At 40.7% G+C, this 18828-nt stretch overlaps 1 protein-coding gene across 14 annotated transcripts in view; it reads right to left on the bottom strand.

Moving 5' to 3' along the window:
• ptprt (protein tyrosine phosphatase receptor type T) overlaps positions 1-18828 on the bottom strand; it is a 515339-nt gene that overhangs the window by 112046 nt on the left and 384465 nt on the right. For all 14 annotated transcript variants that reach the window (XM_029776440.1, XM_029776442.1, XM_029776445.1 and 11 more), the window contains exon 12: positions 11430-11703. In XM_029776440.1, coding sequence (XP_029632300.1) covers positions 11430-11703 — 274 coding nt within the window. The remainder of the gene's footprint in view (positions 1-11429; positions 11704-18828) is intronic.

Genomic DNA, 18828 nt, shown 5'->3' with positions numbered 1-18828 from the left:
TATAATTATGTATTGGTTTTACATTTTATAAGTCTGCTAAGGCCATGTGGAATTGGCAGATTTTAAAATAACTTGAGAATACATACGTCTTTGTAATTCAAAATATCTTGGATAGCCATGTCTGATTGATTTTCCTATCAATCCAGTTACAATGGTTACAGAGTTTACATAAGGTATTATCGTTTCTCTACTAGGCACATAAATCAAATCAAATGTTATGTCACATGCGCCAAATACAACAGGTAGACCTTACAGTGAAATGTTTACTTACAAGTCCTTAACCAACAATGCAGTTTTAAGAAAAGACCTAAAAAAATAAGAATAAAAGTAACAAATAATGAAAGATCAGCAGTAAAATAACAATAGCGAGGCTATATACAGGGGGTACCGGTACAGAGTCAATGTGCGGGGGTACCGGTTAGTCGAGGTAATTGATGTAATATGTACATGTAGGTAGAGTTATTAAAATGACTATGCATGGATAATAATAGAGAGTAGCAGAAGCGTAGGGGGGAGGGGGCAATGCAAATAGTCTGGGTAGCCATTTGATTAGATGTCTTATGGCTTGGGGGTCAAAGCTGTTTAGAAGCCTCTTGGACCTAGACTTGACACTCCGGTACCGGAATTTTTAGGGCCTTCCTCTCATACCGCCTGGTATAGAGGTCCTGGATGGCAGGAAGCTTGGCCCTCTGTAGTGCCTTGCGGTCGGAGGCCGAGCAGTTGCCATACAAGGCAGTGATACAACCCGTCAGGATGCTCACGATTGTGCAGCTGTAGAACCTTTTGAGGATCTGAGGACCCATGCCAAATCTTTTCAGTCTCCTGAGGGGGAATAGGTTTTGTCGTGCCCTCTTCACGACTGTCTTGGTGTGCTTGGACCATGCTAGTTTGTTGGTGATGTGGACGCCAAGGAACTTGAAGCACTCAACCTGCTCCACCTCAGCCCCGTCGATGAGAATGGGGGCGTGCTCGATCCTCCTTTTTCTGTAGTCCACAATCTTGTCCTTTGTCTTGATCACATTGAGGGAGAGGTTATTGTCCTTGCACCACATGTTCAGGTCTCTGACCTCCTCCCTATAGGCTGTCTCGTTGTTGATCAGGCCTACCACTGTTGTGTCATCAGCAAACTTAATGATGGTGTTGAAGTCGTGCCTGGTTGTGCAGTCATGAGTGAACTGGGAGTACAGGAGGTGACTGAGCACCCCCGTGTTGAGGATCAGCATGGTGGACGTGTTGTTACCTAACCTTACCACCTGGGGGCCCGCCTGTCAGGAAGTCCAGGATCCAGTTGCAGAGGGAGGTGTTTAGTCCCAGGGTCCTTAGCTCAGTGATGAGCTTTGAGGGCACTATGGTGTTGAACACTGAGCTGTAGTCAATGAATAGCATTCTCACGTAGGTGTTCCTTTTGTCCTGGTGTGAAAGGACAGTGTGGAGTGCAATAGAGATTGCATCATTTGTGGATCTGTTGGGGCGGTATGCAAATTGGAGTGGGTCTAGGGTTTCTGGGATAATGGTGTTGATGTGAGCCATGACCAGCCTTATGAAGCACTTCATGGCCACAGACGTGAGTGCTAAGGGTCGGTAGTCATTTAGGCAGGTTACCTTAGTGTTCTTGGACACAGGGACTATAGACACAGGGACTCTGCTTGAAACATGTTGGTATAACAGACTCCGACAGGGAGAGTTTGAAAATGTCAGCGAAGACACTTGCCAGTTGGTCAGCACATCCTCGGAGTACACATCCTGGTAATCCGTATGGCCCTGCGGCCTTGTGACCTGTTTAAAGGTCTTATTCACATCGGCTGCAGAGAGTGTGATTACACAGTCATCCAGAACAGCTGATGCTCTCATGCATGTTTCAATGTTACTTGCCCCAAAGCGAGCGTATTTAGCTCATCTTGTAGGCTCGTGTCACTGGGCAGCTCTCAGCTGTGATTCCCATTGTATTTTTTTATTTAACTAGGCAAGTCAGTTAAGAACAAATTCTTATTTCCAATGATGGCTTAGGAACAGTGGGTTAACTGCCTTGATCAGGGGCAGAATTTCAGATTTTTACCTTGTCAGCTCGGGGATTCTATCTAGCAACCTTTCGGTTACTGGCCCAACACTCTAACCACTAGGATACCTGCCGCCCCAGAACAAATGTTGAACACAGATACACATACTAAACGTGCACCTCAATGAAACCTCATTAACAGGTCAATTGCCACATTGGTGGCAACTACCTTTAACTTAAATCCCTGGTATTGGTGGCAACTACCATTAACTACCGTAAATCCCCTAGATTTTGAGACCGAATGATCAGGAGAAAGAAATGGAGGTGAATTGGAAACATTCGGTAGCTCCACGAGTCCATTTTGCATCTCTTTGATATTTTAAGGAGAAAGCCTATCATATTAGGTGAAGTGCCCTTTAATATAGACCACATGGAAATTTCAATAAATCTTTTTTTTTAATGTGAATAAAGACTTGCCAAAAATACTTTTAGGGAGGTTTTAACCTTCCTCCATCATTGTAAAGCCCTAGTTATTTTCTTGCTTTGACAAAGTAATTTCTTAAGATTATTTATTTACTGTGATTAGTGATTGATTACGTCTGTCCCTCGTTTTAAGGTCAACCCTGTTACATGTACTGAACTCTCACTCTAATATGGTGATTTGTTTTTCAAAAGAAACAATTAACATAATAGTAAAATCAGTGTTAAAGCAGGTGACCTGTTTCTACTCTCTTTGGTCATTTTCTTGTGTTTTGTGGTGGAAAACTGAGCGAGTCGAATATAACATGTCAACCCTATTATCCATCGATAGGCTAGAAATATTTTAATTAATAAAATGTTGTTAAGCTTACATTCAATTGCCCCTCCCCATTGCACACAACAAGCTTCCATCCCTCTGTCACAAGGAGATTTATGGCCGATTTAAGATGAAAGCCTCAACCCTGTTAATCTAATGGAACTTTATTGGCATTTATTATAGTCTTTTTTTTTACCCCTTGAGATGGGAAATTGTTGAACATCTGCTCTTTATGACAGAATGTTCAAATAAGTGAAATGATTATGTTAAGTTACACTACCCAAAATGTACTGCACTATATCTGTGAGCTGTTGGCTATAACGCATGTGCCAAGGCCAGAGTAGACACATTTTCTATTTAACGCAACAGTTTTTGTGACAAAAGTATCGGTACGTCATCACACATCACGCATTGAATTTTTATCCGTAACAGGTCCGTTTGGTGGAAAATTTACAAGTTATCTTTATGCAGATTTTTTCATATTGGCATGGAAATCTGTCGCCAATTGGAAGGAAACCTAGCTAGTGAAAGATGTCTGAGTGTAATAATGAACATTTTTCTTTGACAGACCCTTTATGAGTGCCCCTTTAACATGTCTCTTTCTTGAGATAAAAGCATCTGCTTAGGTCCGAAAAGATCCACACTCCACACACAAGCACAGGCATATACATTGAGTTTAGAAAACATTAAGAACAGGTTGCTATAAATCACATTAAACCGTTGTATAAGAGATTCTCCTACATTTTAATTGTCCAGTCATTTATACACTGAGCGTACAAAACATTAAACCTGTTAGGGACAGACGTTCCACTAGCGGAACGCCTCACCAATATCCAATGGTAGAGCGTGGCGCGAAATACACATACCTCAAAAATGCTATAACTTCAATTTCTCAAACATATGACTATTTTACACCATTTTAAAGACAAGACTCTCGTTAATCTAACCACATTGTCCGATTTCAAAAAGGCTTTACAGCGAAAGCAAAACATTCGATTATGTCAGGAGAGTACCCTGCCAAAAATAATCACACAGCCATTTTCAAAGCAAGCATATATGTCACAAAAACCAAAACCACAGCTAAATGCAGCACTAACCTTTGATGATCTTCATCAGATGACACTCCTAGGACATTATGTTATACAATACATGTATGTTTTGTTCAATCAAGTTCATATTTATATCAAAAAACAGCTTTTACATTAGCATGTGATGTTCAGAACTAGCATACTTCCGGTGAATTTACTAAATTACTCACGATAAACGTTGACAAAAAACATAACAATTATTTTAAGAATTATAGATACAGAACTCCTTTACGCAATCGCGGTGTCAGATTTTAAAATAGCTTTTCGGCGAAAGCACATTTTGCAATATTCTGAGTTTATAGCCCGGCCATCATGGCTAGCTAATTTGACACCCACCAAGTTTGGCCCTCACCAAACTCAGATTTACTAAGAAAAATTGGATTACCTTTGCTGTTCTTCGTCAGAATGCACTCCCAGGACTTCTACTTCAACAACAAATGTTGTTTTGGTTCCAAATAATCCATAGTTATATTCAAATACCTCCGTTTTGTTCGTGCGTTCAAGTCACTATCCGAAGGGTGACGTTCCATTACCGTACTTCGTACTTCGAAGCATGTCAAACGCTGTTTAAAATCAATTTTTATGCTATTTTTCTCATAAAATAGCAATAATATTCCAACCGGGCGACGTTGTATTCATTCAAAGGCTGAAAGAAAAAAATGGAGTCGTCTCGTGGACGCGCATTTTCAGTGTCACTGTTCCCTGCCTGACCACTCACAAAAACTCCTGCTGTTTTTTTGCCCAGAGACTGCAGAGACGTCATTCCACTTTCTGGCGCCTTCTGAGAGCCAATGGAAGCCTTAGAAAATGTCACGTTACAGCAGAGATGCTGTATTTTCGATTCAGAGGGGGAATGAGCAAGACAAAATATTGAAGTGCCTTTAAACGGGGTATGGTAGTAGGTGACAGATGCACCAGTTTGTGTCAAAAACTGCAATGGTCCTGGATTTTCACGCTCATCAGATTCCAATGTGTATCAAGAATATTTTTCTGTTGTTCAAGGATCAAACACCCATGATTCCATTCGGCAAAACCACCATCACCGACAAAGTTGCAGCTCCCTTGGCCTTTCCAAATAGCCTACATTTTCGAAGTGAAGAAACGTCTTACTTTTATTCGTTCCAATAGGCCTACAGTGTTGTTGGATGGTTGCTTCGACAGTCACAAAGGCTGTATTTTTGTCTGTTAATGTTAAAACCACTTTATTTCAGATGAAGCAGGGTAAGCTACTTGGCTAGCTAGCGTTGCTAATGTTAGAATCAGACACAGTCTTCAAATCATGAGAGACTGGACAGGATTCCCTAGTGATTTGCCTGTACATTTCATAATAAATGTGGTTCAGGCCTACATGTTATGTGGAATGTTTGCTTAGGGATAGCCCACTTTTTTTCAAATTTCGCCTAAAATGACATACCAAATCTAACTGCCTGTAGCTCAGGTCCTGAAGCAAGGATATGCATATTCTTGGTACCATTTGAAAGGAAACACTTTGAATTTTGTGGAAATGTGAATTGAATGTAGGAAAATATAACACAATAGATCTGGTAGAAGAAAATACAAAGAAAAAACCAACTGTTTTTTTCTACCACCATCTTTGAAATGCAAGAGAAAGGTCCCAGTTCTAGCCATCACTCTGGTTGCAATTCCGATGGTGTCCACAAGATGGCAGCAGTGTATGTGCAAAGTTTCAGACGGATAACTTGAAGTATGAGCGAACTACATGACATTTAGTGTGAAGTCACCCAGGAGACATTTGCATTCATATTACATTTTTCTGCAAGAATATCGTCAAATCTGTATACTTGGACTTTGATTTAACTTTTCCATTATTAGTAGCCATATTATAAGTTAAACATTTGCAAAACAAACAGTTTTCATAACTTCATAACTCTGAATATTCGTAGTTTTTGTCCAAAAGGAAAAGGCATGCTGTCGCAAAAGGTTAACACCTACATTTTTCAACAGATACAGGGTTTACTCCCATACAGCCCAGCTCATTGGCTATCTAGCTAGCTTTGATTGACCCCGATTGGTGCATATTTGACAAAGATACAGTAGATCAAATGAAGACCGGCCGCGTCATCGGCGTGCCATGAAGGCGTTGCTCTCTGAACAAATTTGGTGTCCTATAGGATACTACACCCCTAATGATATAGTGAAGTCTGGTTACATTCTAGGATCTCTGAGGAATACATATGAACGTGATTTGACTGGTTGAAACAATGTTTAGAGTTAGATTTTCACAGATTCCTTTCTTTGCAAATTGAACGAGTGATAATACAAAATCAATTGTGCATGCTATATGGACTTCTTTAGGATATTAAAACATATTTTATCTAACAAAACGACACTTCATGTTATCTCTGGAACCCTTTGGATGATAAATCAGAGCAAGATTTCAGAAAGTATGTACACATTTCACCTTCAGAGGGGAATTTATCAAACCTATCGATGTGAAAAAAGTGTTTTGTTGTTAGGAGCTCTCCTCAAACACTAGCATGGCATTATTACACAGTAATAGCTACTGTAAATTGGACAGTGCAGTTATATTAACAAGAATTGAAGCTTTCAGCTGATATAAGACACTTATATGTACTGACATTTGTTGTTTCTCTAAAATGTGCGATCATGACACAAGGAGCTGCATGATTTATAACTGTCCCGTTGACGAGATGCCGATCCTTAAGACAGTCGCTAAGCTTAAACTTGGCTGTTATTGTTGCAAACATTATTATTATTACGGATGTAGCAGTCGGGCTAGCTAGCTAGCATGGTAGCTAACCAACAGTCACTAACTTAAGTCTAGCATACGTTAGCATCTAAATTTGAATTATTTTTGTGAAATGCATTTGATCGGTGACATTGTCATTAACATATATACAGCATGATATTGATGCAAGCATTATAATATGCTTACAAAAGTAATGTAAAATGCACTCATAACTTATGACAAGCTTCATCTGGGCATGCTAGCCAGCTAAGCGAACTGCAGACTTGGCGATGCATTGCATCCTGGGAGGTGAAATGCACCCTGGGAACTGTAGTATACTGTAAACGAGGGTCATGCAGATGCTTCAAAAATGACAAAAACGAATAAGTGTAGTATGACTAACATATCTTACAGTAGTGCATATACACTAACAGCATAATAACTGGTTATAAAGTGGTGGAATTGTCCTTTAAGTAAGGATTGGATTGTAGTGAGGAGCGGAGGAAACAAGGAACATATGGATCGACAACCTTCAATTGCAAGGCAAGTCATGGCAATACTCTAATATCTATATAGTGAAGTTGGAAGGTGTTAAGGGAACACTATCATTCTCTAAAAGAAAAAGAAGCTCCTCTTCTTTTGTCACTTATTGCTCCCCTAAGTGAATATTTAACAGAGAGACAGAGCACCTTTTTCTCGATTTAATATTACTCTCCATATAACTCTACATTAATTGTGGCATCAACTTGCTGTGTTTATTCGCTCTGATTTACAGTGTCTGATAAGTTCTCATAAAAGTTTTTATGAACCACCTCCCTTGAGTGTTAGTTGGCTGAGGAACACAATAATAGAAGCTTGAGCAATCCAAAAAAAGCATCACCAGTGTCACCCAAGTTCTAGGGCATTCTTGATAAGCATGCCCTTCATTTCAAAGCACCTGGCAAACCATCGAAAAAAAACTTGTGAAAGCCAGAGGAGAATTCCCCATCGCTAACCTGTTTGACAAAACTTGTTATGCATGGCCTAGACCTGAAAGGAGGCAGCCATTTGCAAAAGCATTTTCACTGGGATGTTAATTCGCAAGCCTCAACAGTATGAAGCAGTAATGTTAATAAAGGTAGCGTTAATTTATAGTCTTATCCTGGAACGCTTGGCTGAGTTGCAGATGCAGCTCCCTAGTTGGAAGACATCTTGTGGCTAATAGCGCTTGCCTGAGCTGAATACCAAGTCCCTGTGGTGCAGCTGGTTGAACCGCTGTAGGAGACACAGACATCCACAGTGTCCTAGAGAGCTCACATCACCAGTCTGTCTAAATTGTGGTCCGACATGTCCTAATTTAGCCTTTCCAGGAACTAACGGTAAAAATTAGCAGTGAAGCTACATTTGGTATTTTGACATTGATTGATGTGTTGAAATTACTTGATAATTACACCCTGTCCCTGAACAAAAACAAGAGACAGAATAAAACAAAAAAATTAAGAAAGTTGACTAGCGACAACAATTGGAACCTAAAAGATACCCACCATGAGCACCCACTACATTTGCCCAAGAGGCAAACAAAAGAAAAACCCACACCGAATTTAATGACAGGAAACAAACCAAAATGGTGACTCAAAACAAAATCAGATACAGGATAGTTTGTGTAAAAATCTAAATAGGAAGCACGAGCTAAAGGTGTTAACCCTCCACATCTATCAAGACACTGGAGAACTGACCCAGCCACTCTTAAATAGCACCTGGACCAGCACAGGTGAAACATCTTCCCACTAACGAGATGGTAACCAGCACAGGTGTAACACACTGACTAACGAGGTGACACCCATTGGTGTGCCCTATGTGCTAATGAGCTATACATGTTAAGTCCAACCTCAAAACATACATGGAAAAAACAAAACTTGTAATAGGAGAGAGGCATTGTGCTGTGAGATGTTGCTTTACCTGTTTTTTTTTTAAACCAGGCTTGCTGTTAACTGTACCTCAGCATTTTCAAAGCCAACACTTCTAGATGTTGGGAAAAAGCAACATTTATTTTTTTTCATTCGCTCCCTGGTGGTTGGTACCACAGGAAATGGAGTAGGTGTGTTGTCTCCTAGTTGTCAAGCCTCAACAACACATTCTGGGGGGATATAACTGCCAAAAATATGACCAGTCAGTCAATATGGCCGCCCTCCTCGCCACTGCTGTGTAGGGCATCAAATGAAATGTTATTTGTCACATTCAACCACAACAGGTCTAGACAAACAGTGAAACGCTTACTTCTGGGTCCTTTTCCAACTTTGCAGAGTTAAAGAGTCTGGTCACTGTGGCTGGTCTCAAGAAAGGAGCCTGGGGGACTTGATAGGCGAGGGAGGATGGTTGTTTCGAGTGCAATTGGCAGTGCCAGGAGAGATGGAGCCTGCAGTTGGCATGGGCTGAGGAATCAGCTGGCAGCTCGTCTGTACTGGGGGGCAGAGCCTCACTCTACCCGTCTCTCTCTCTCTCTTCCACTGTCTCTCTCTCTTCCACTGTCTCTCCCACTCTCTTCTACTACATTTCTCACTCTCTCCCTTCTTCCCTCTATCCCTGTCCAGACTTAGACTCTCCTCCCCAAGGCGATGTCTTTTCTTGCCATTTTTGTCGGGGAGCTTGGGTGGCATCGCATAGCTTTGGAAAAGCCCGCTCTGGCTCATTTGATGTGTACCCTTTCTAATTGGCACAATGGAAGGATGAAAGAATGGCATCTACGGGATGCCACCCGTGAAAGAAGACTTGATGAGCAAACTAGGGGCTGCCATCATGCACAACTCAATCTCATTGGTATTTCAAGCTGTAGTAGAGGGTAAGGGGAAATGCACAGTACTGTCAGTATGTACATTACGCAGTCTCTTAAAAGATGGAGAGTATAAGTGAGCAACAGTAATCAACATGTTTACACTGAGCATTTACATTTGTAACACTGGCTAAATGGAAAAAACCTTAAATGAAATAATGATGGGCTGCCGTACCTTGAAGCCACGGAGTGACAGTTAAGCCGCGCTTGATGTAAAGCAAAAAAAAATCTGTTCTCTAACCTGAATTTAATGGGGCAAAGTATAATGGAAAATAGTCACATACTCATCCCTCTAGAGGTTTCGACAGAGTAACAAATTACTGAACAAGAGAGGTGGAATAAATGCCTAATCTTTGATCGCAGGTCTAAACTACCAAGCTAAATCCATATTTTATGCATTACATTTTATTTATTTATCTGGGTCATGGTCTAATGTTGTTTTGAGTGTTTTCTCGCTGAGCCTGAAACTCACAGATTGAATTGACTGATATCCAATCAAATCATGAAGCCGATGTGACCAACGCTAAGGCAAGCTAAACTGCATTCTGGGAAAACTTGAGCGTTGGGAAGGTGCTGCTTATAACGCCAGCCGATGACCCCGCCAAACAAAGTCGCAGAGGTGGAAAATGATTTAACAGTCCTCTGGTCTTAACCTATTTTGAAATCCATTTTAAAGTCAAATTTTGTTTTACGATTAAGAAGAGCTTGAGAGCCATACATTTGCATGCTGTCTACGAAGAAGAACAGTCAAGATTTTGACATCCCTTTTGCCATTTTACTGTACATTCACTTGACTGATAGGCATGTATTATGTTAGGTTTGTACTAGACACAGGAGGCTGCCGCGGGAAGGACGGCTCGTAATAATGGACGGAAAGGAGCAAACGGAATGGCTTCAAACACCTGGAAACCATGTGTATGATGTATTTGTTACCATTTCACTTATTCTGCTCCAGTCAATAGAACGAGCCCATACTCCCCAATTAAGGTGCCACAAACCTCCTGTGGTACTAGATCATATACTGAGTGTACAAAACATTATGAACACATGCTCTTTCCATGACATAGACTGACCAGGTGACAGCTATGATCCCTTATTGATGTCACTTATATTTTATGAGGCAGATTTTAGAATATTCACATGAAAATCTGTCGCCAATTGGATGGAAACCTAGTTAGTGAAAGATGTTTGAGTGTAATAATGAACATTATTCTTCGTCAGCCCCTTTATGAGTGCACTTTAAGTGCCGTTGAACGGTGTATGGTAGTAGGTGCCAGGCGCATCAGTTTGTGTCAAGAACTGCAACACTGCTGGGTTTTTCATGCTCAACAGTTTCCTGTGTGCATCAAGAATGGTCCACCACCCAAAGGACATCCAGCCAACTTGACACAACTGTGGGAAGCACTGGAGTCAACATGGGCCAGCATCCCTGTGGAACTCTTGTAGAGTCCATGCCCCAACAAATTGAGGCTGTTCTGAGGGCAACTCAATATTAGGAAGGTGTTCTAAATGTTTTGTACATTCAGTGTATATCATCTTAGTTGTATTTAAAAACAGAACTAGAGCGTGCATTCACCCCATAGTAAATTACACCTGTAAAGACTGAAATTGATATGATTCAAGATAGCGTGAAAAAATGTGGTCTTTCAAGATTCAGCGCTGCACACAAGAGGTGAGTAATACTAAAAGGTTGAACATCTGTATTAGGGGTGTCACGATACCATTATCACAATACTACAATACTACATTTGTCATGGCAAAAAGAAAATCACGAAGCAGACTAAACTCTTTGTCTTATAAAAACCTGCTTTATGTCAAATATGGTGTGTTATAAATGGGAAAAGGACCCCAAATGACAAGGCTTGTTTTCCTCAAGAAATTAAGCCGTTTCATGTTTTATTTGCTTGTCATGATACTTCTGAGTATCATGATTATGGTATCGTGACAACCCTAATCTGCATTTAGGCATCAGACAACAGTGAGGGACATTGCACAGTGATGGACCTTGAAAAGATTGTATGACAACTCACCCCATTGGCTTTGCTCAGGGCTTGGAAGTAAATGCTGTAGCTTTTGGCTGGAGAGAGGGGGGGGTTCCAGTAGCCATTGTAGGTCTTGTTGTCACCTACGCTGAAAGGCTGCACCACAGTCAGGTATGTGGGTGGGAACTCCGCTGCAAAGTAGTGGGGCAAATCCAAGATGGAGGCATTCTTGAAGCTGACCGGGACGGAGAAGCACTCCAGCACGTCGGCCGCCCGCCGCACCTTCTGCTTGCGTTCCTCTTTCACAACCAGCTGATAGACACTGGGGAGAAAGCAGAGGGCAAAGGTCCTCATCAGAGGGCTCACCAGGGGCTGTATTTAACAAGCGTCTCAGAGTAGTAGTGCCGATCACAATGAATAAGATTACATGGACACCTGATCCTGTATCATCACTTCAACTCCCCGATGCTTGATACATACGGCTCCAACTCAACACTGGGTTTCCATAAGAAATGGCTTCAATGTTAATTTAAAAATGTATTCATAAACATTATTACATTTAATAAGGAACCACCTAATGTGTGACTATAGCCATACTTTTGTATATACAGTATGGGTTTGTAGTCTGTGTCGGGTCAGTTCAAAGCTTCATACAAAGTATTTGTATGAAGGAGTGTTACTGTTGCTCTGTCTTTACCAGCCAATGAACGATTCATACCACTCCAAATTGACCACATTACTGTTTTCCAGCATTAGTTTTGCTTTACGAATAGTACGCTCATATCTCCAGCGTGAACTACATCACCTACTGAAGAAGCAGACATTTAAAAAAGACATAATAGTGGTAACTCCACGGAAAACTATATACTATTCTAATTTAGGACAGAAATAAAAACATAAACACAGACTTGTCCAGGGGGAGCGCAACCATTGGGCAGTCATTTCTGTGAGGGGCCAGTTGAAAGGCCCTGTCAATTTTACTTTTAATTTTACCTTTATTTAACCAGGTAGGCAAGTTGAGAACAATTTCTCATTTACAATTGCGACCTGGCCAAGATAAAGCAAAGCAGTGCGACACAAACAACAGAGTTACACATGGGATAAACAAACGTAGTCAATAACACAATTTAAACATCTATATACAGTGTGTGCAAATGGAGGTAAGGCAATAAATAGGCCCTAGTGGTGAAATAATTACAATTTAGCAATTAAACACTGGTGTGATAGATGTGCAGAAGATGCATGTGCAAGTAGAGATACTGGGGTGTAAAGGAGCAAAAAAAAAAATAACAATATGGGTATGAGGTGGTTGGGTGGGCTATTTACAGATGGGCTGTGTACAGGTGCAATGATCTGTAAGCTGCTCTGACAGCTGATGCTTAAAGTTAGTGAGGTAGATATAAGACTCCAGCTTCAGTGATGTTTGCAATTCGTTCCAGTCATTGGCAGCAGAGTACTGGAAGGAAAGGCGACCAAAGGATGATTTGGCTTTGGGGATGACCAGTGCAATATACAGTTGAAGTCGGAAGTTTACATACACCTTGGCCAAATACATTTAAACTCAGTTTTTCACAATTCCTGACATTTAATCCTAGTAAAAATTCCCTGTCTTAGGTCAGTTAGGATCACCACTTTATTTTATGAATGTGAAATGTCAGAATAATAGTAGAGAGTATGATTTATTTCAGCATTTATTTCTTTCATCACATTCACAGTGGATTAAAAGATTACATACACTCAATTAGTAGCATTGCCTTTAAATTGTTTAACTTGGGTCAAACGTTTTGTGTAGCCTTCCACAAGCTTCCCACAATAAGTTGGGTGAATTGTGGCCCATTCCTCCTGACAGAGCTGGTGTAACGGAGTCAGGTTTGTAGGCCTCCTTGCTCGCACAAGCTTTTTCAGTTCTGCCCACAAATTTTCTATAGGATTGAGGTCAGGGCTTTGTGATGGCTACTCCAATACCTTGACTTTGTTGTCCTTAAGCTATTTTGCCACAACTTTGGATGTATGCTTGGGGTCATTGTCTATTTGGAAGACCCATTTGCGATCAAGCTTTAACTTCCTGACTGATGTCTTGAGATGTTGCTTCAATATATCCACATAATTTTCCTCCCTCATGATGCCATCTATTTTGTGAAGTGCACCAGTCCCTCCTGCAGCAAGCACCCTCACAACATGATGCTGCCACTCCCGTGCTTCACGGTTGGGATGGTGTTCTTCAGCTTGCAAGTCTCCCCCTTTTTCCTCCAAACATAACGATGGTCATTATGGCCAAACAGTTCTATTTTTATTTCATCAGACCAAAGGACATTTCTCCAAAAAGTACGATTCTTTGTCCTCATGTGCTGTTGTAAACCGTTCCCTGGCTTTTTTATATCAGTTATGTAGCAGTGGCTTCTTCCTTGCTGAGCGGCCTTTCAGGTTATGTCGATATAGGACTCGTTATACTGTGGAAATAGATACTTTTGTACCCGTTTCCTCCAGCATCTTCACAAGGTCCTTTGCTGTTGTTCTGGGATTGATTTGCACTTTCGAAACAAAGTACGTTCATCTCGAGGACACAGAACGCGTCTCCTTGAGCGGTATGACGGCTGCGTGGTCCCATGGTGTTTATACTTATGTACTATTGTTTGTGAAGATGAACGTGGTGCCTTCAGGCATTTGGAAATTGCTCCCAAGGATGAACCAGACTTGTGGAGGTCTACAATTGGCTGATTTCTTTTGATTTTCACATGATGTCAAGCAAAGAGGCACTTAGTTTGAAGGTGGGTGTCACGTCCTGACCAGTATAAGGGTTATTTGTTATTGTAGTTTGGTCAGGACGTGGCAGAGGGTATTTGTTTTATGTGGTTCGGGGTGGTGGTTTATTTAGTAGGGCGTTTGATTTATTATTTCCGAGGTTTTTGGGTAATGTTCTATGTTTGTATTTCTATGTGGTCTCTGGTCTTTTGTATTTCTGTGTCTGGTTTATTGGGGTTGGACTCTCAATTGGAGGCAGGTGTATTCTCGTTGCCTCTGATTGGGAGTCCTATATATGGGTATGTGTTTGGTTTAGTGTTTGTGGGAGATTGTTTCTTGTTTTGCGTGTGTGAGCCTGACAATACTGTTTTGTTGATCGTTCGTTCTTCATTTTGTTATTTTGGTGTTTTCTTGGTTTAAAATAAAATACAAGATGAGCATCCACATTCCTGCTGCGTTTTGGTCCTCCATTCCCGACGACAACCGTTACAGTGGGCCTTGAAATACATCCACAGGTACACCTCCAATTGACTCAAATTATGTCAATTAGCCTATCAGAAGCTTCTAAAGCCATGACATCATTTTCTGGAATTTTCCAAGCTGTTTAAAGGCACAGTCAACTTAGTGTATGTAAACTTCTGACCCAGTGGAATTGTGATACAGTGAATTATGATTAAAATAATCTGTAAACAATTGTTGGAAAAATTACTTGTGTCAGAAATTTGTGGAGTGGTTGAAAAATGAGTTTTAATGACTCCAACCTAAGTGTATGTAAACTTCCGATTTCAACTGTACCTGCTGGAGCGCGTGCTATGGGCGGGTGCTGCTATGGTGACCAGTGAGCTGAGATAAGGCGGGGCTTTACCTAGCAAAGACTTGTAGATGACCTGGAGCCAGTGGGTTTGGCGACGAATATGAAGCGAGGGCCAGCCAACGTATATAGGGCTTTGGTGACAAAACGGATGGCACTGTGATAGACTACATAGACTGTGATAGGCACTGTGATAGACAATAGAGAGGAAGGTAATTTAAAAAAACTTTTATTTAACCTTTATTTAACTAGGCAAGTCAGTTAAGAACAAATTATTATTTACAATGACTGCCTGCCCCGGCCAAACCCGGAAGACGCTGGGCCAATTGTGCGCCGCCCTATGGGACTCCCAATCACGTCCGGATGTGATACAGCCTGGATGAGAGGGTTTGTTTCTGTGCCAGGGTTCATGAGTGGATCAGGACTTCTTTTGAGCCATTGGACGCTATAGTGGTTGTCCGCAATTACGTCCAGCTATGCCAAGAACACACTTCACAATTAGGGAAATGTATGTTTCTGTAAAGGACTAGGGCAAATTATCCTAGCCTCTAATTTGAAATCTTTCATATGGGATAATTACTGATGACCAAAGGAAAGTGCACTTTTGTTTTCTTTGACAGCAAATATCCAATACAAGCTAATGGTTTTCAGAGACCAAACAAGTGCGGTAGAAAAATGGCTTGTTTGCGTCTGTGTGTGCAGGATGGACGTAACAACATGCTGTCTGATCATGTCGTGACCTTTTTTGTAAACATGAAACATTTTCGTTAACCCCTTACACTCGTGTAAATTGGCCTATATGGATAAGGCCAAATTGAAATGTTTCTAACAGAAGAACTATAAAAAGCAAATGCATGACCATAGTAGCAATTGAAAGAGAACACTTTGGAGATCATCAGGAAATTTTCAGGCCAAAGACGAGGACACAACAGTTCACCTGAAACAAGACTGAATCCAAACATTTAACTGTTGATTTTATGTATATTTTACATTATCTGTACTTTTCACAGAATTTGTCAATAACAAAATCAGAAAATATTCTGGATATATTCAGTAACATAATAAGAATATTAATTGACATTTTGGATTGGGTGCAAGATAAGAAAAAAGTATTACAAGGGTTTGAGTGAGAGGTCTAACTGGTGTCTCCAAGTGGCCACACACCTCTCCAAAGTGTGCACAGTTCCTAAGTAATTCCAATGCACTTCTATGACTCAAGGAAAGAGCCTTCAACAATAAGGTGTTGTTTTTTTTTAGCTCTCCTAGCTTTGCCACTGACCAACTGAAGCAAGGACACTTGCAGTTTTTGTTTGGAACACAGCGCTGTTGTTGTTCACGCAATCCAAAAATGTTCCATTATAAATCGCAAATGGGGTAGGTGGGCATAATTTGAAAGCTTATTCTATTGCCAACATGGCTAGCTAAATTATAAAATATGATCTTATAGTGTTAGGCTTTCTAAAGGCACTTCATTAAAACTGATTGTAATGTTGGTGTGCATAGAACGGAGTCATGAGAGCATTCAAGTGCGCGCTCCGCTGGGAATTTTCTTCACAATACTACAAACATAAGCTCATTCTGTTCGGGACATGTCATCCTTATAACTGCAGATCAAACATAGCGATCATAAACCTTGATACTGTAAATGTCATATGTTTTGAAATATGGAAATGTAAAGTTCACATTTGGTTTGCTTGTATAAAATTAGAGCGGTATTAATTTCGATGCTCAATGTCTCATCTTTTACAACACATTGACTCCTCTCTATTTACAGCATTTCCCTCACTCAGACATAACGCATATGCAAAAGTAGCCCAATTAGCAGGAGGGATGGGAGCATCTTCTTGTATCGCGTGGTGCTCAAGTTTATAACGGTTGTCAGTCAAATCCCACACAATGCTGTGAAGCCGAGAATGTCAGCTCTGACGTCATGTATAGCATGTTACTGTACAGCAACTGCATTCCAATTTAGGTGCTTATCAATGACAAAATCAGCAATTTTCAACCCGTATTTGAGATGACAAGGTCTGTGAGTGGAAAGGGCTACAGCTGTAGAGTCCAGAACTTTTATTTTCTAGAGACAATTTAAAGCATTATCTGTATGTGAGATTTAGGCTACTGTATTTACCATGTAATGACCTGTTTTCAACATGAGGCAATGAAGCCCATGCACATCTGGTAGCACTTAGGGGCATATTTGAAGTGTTTATAAAATGATTTAGTAGTTGATACATCAAATAATTAAATAGAGCATATGAATAACATGTATTATATTTAACCTCTATGATATACAGTGCATTCGGAAAGTATATCGACAAATTATTTTTTTCCACATTTTGTTACGTTACAGCCTTATTCTAAAATGGATTAAATAAAATATTTTCCTCATCAATCGACACACTATAACCCATAATGACAGAAATACATTATTTACATATGTATTCAGATCCTTTGCTATGAGACTTGAAATTGAGCATCCGGTTTCCATTGATCATCATTGAGATGTTTCTACAACTTATTTGGAGTTCATCTGTTGTAAATTCAATGATTTGGAAAGGCACACACCTGTCTATATAAGGTCCCACAGTTGACAGTGTATATCAGAGAAAAAACCAGGCCGTGAGGTCGAAGGAATTGTTCGTAGAGCTCCGAGACAGGATTGTGTTGAGGCACCGATCTGGCAAAGAGTATAAAAAAAATGTCTGCAGCATTGACGGTCCACAAGAACACAGTGACCTCCATCATTCTTAAAAGGAAGAAAATTGGAACCAGCAAGACTCTTCCTAGAGCTGGCCGCCCGGCCAAACTGAGCAATCGGGGGACAAGGGCCTTGGTCAGGGAGGTGACCAAGAACCAGATAGTCACTCTGACAGAGTTCCAGAGTTTCTCTGTGGAGATGGGAGAACCTTCCAGAAGGACAACCATCTCTGCAGCACTCTACCAATCAGGCCTTTATGGTAGAGTGGCCAGATGGAAGCCACTCCTCAGTAAAAGCACGACAGCCCACTTGTAGTTTGCCAAAAGGCACCTAAAGGACTCTCAGACCATGAGAAACAAGATTCTCTGGGCTGATGAAACCAAGATTGAACTCTTTGGCCTGAATGCCAACAACACGTCTGGAGGAAAGCAAGCACTGTAAATTTCCCCAAAAATATATTTTTAGAGGCACTATGAAAATGAAAGAACAATGTATACTCACTTGGGTGCACATTGCATTTTTCCCTTCAGATATTTAAATTCCATAATGCCAGAAAATATTGTTAGCACAATAGCAAGTAAATTAGCATTTTCTTTCTAACCAAACTTTAGGTATTCTGACAGTTAACACTGAGACATAACTTCCTTCTGGGATGTTAGGTAGAGCGTAAAATGTCCTAATTCAATATGCACACACTAAACACATTTTCATGAATGTCAATGTGGTTGATGTTCCTAAAGCGGTTAAGCTGTTGTTCCAAGCCAATGGCCAGTAGTGTTTAATTGGCATTGGCTAGTATGTCGTGTCTGTTTCGTCAAGGTGATCCCAAGTGGCACAGCGGTCTAAGGCACTGCATCTCAGTGCTTGAGGTGTCACTACAGACCCTGGTTTGATTTCAGGCTGTATCACAACTGGCCGTGATTGGGAGTCCTATAGAGCGATGCATAATTGGCCCAGCGTCGTCCGGGTCAGGGTTTGGCCAGGGTAGGCCATCATTGTAAATAAGCATTTGTTCTTAAGTGACTTGCCTAGTTAAATAAAGGTTAAATTAAAATAAAAAAAGGTTGTGTTTTCAAAACTTGCACTAAAGGAAATGTTGAAAATAACTGTGTTGCTCCACCAAATACAATACAAATGTAACATGATCTCCTTAATTTCTTTTGCATACAAATTGCACTTATTTGAATGACTGCTAC

The sequence above is a fragment of the Salmo trutta genome, chromosome 14 (assembly GCF_901001165.1).
Source record: "Salmo trutta chromosome 14, fSalTru1.1, whole genome shotgun sequence".
Taxonomy (NCBI): Eukaryota; Metazoa; Chordata; class Actinopteri; order Salmoniformes; family Salmonidae; genus Salmo; species Salmo trutta.
Note: the sequence above shows the minus strand (reverse complement) of the source record. Positions and strands in the feature narration are given on the sequence as shown.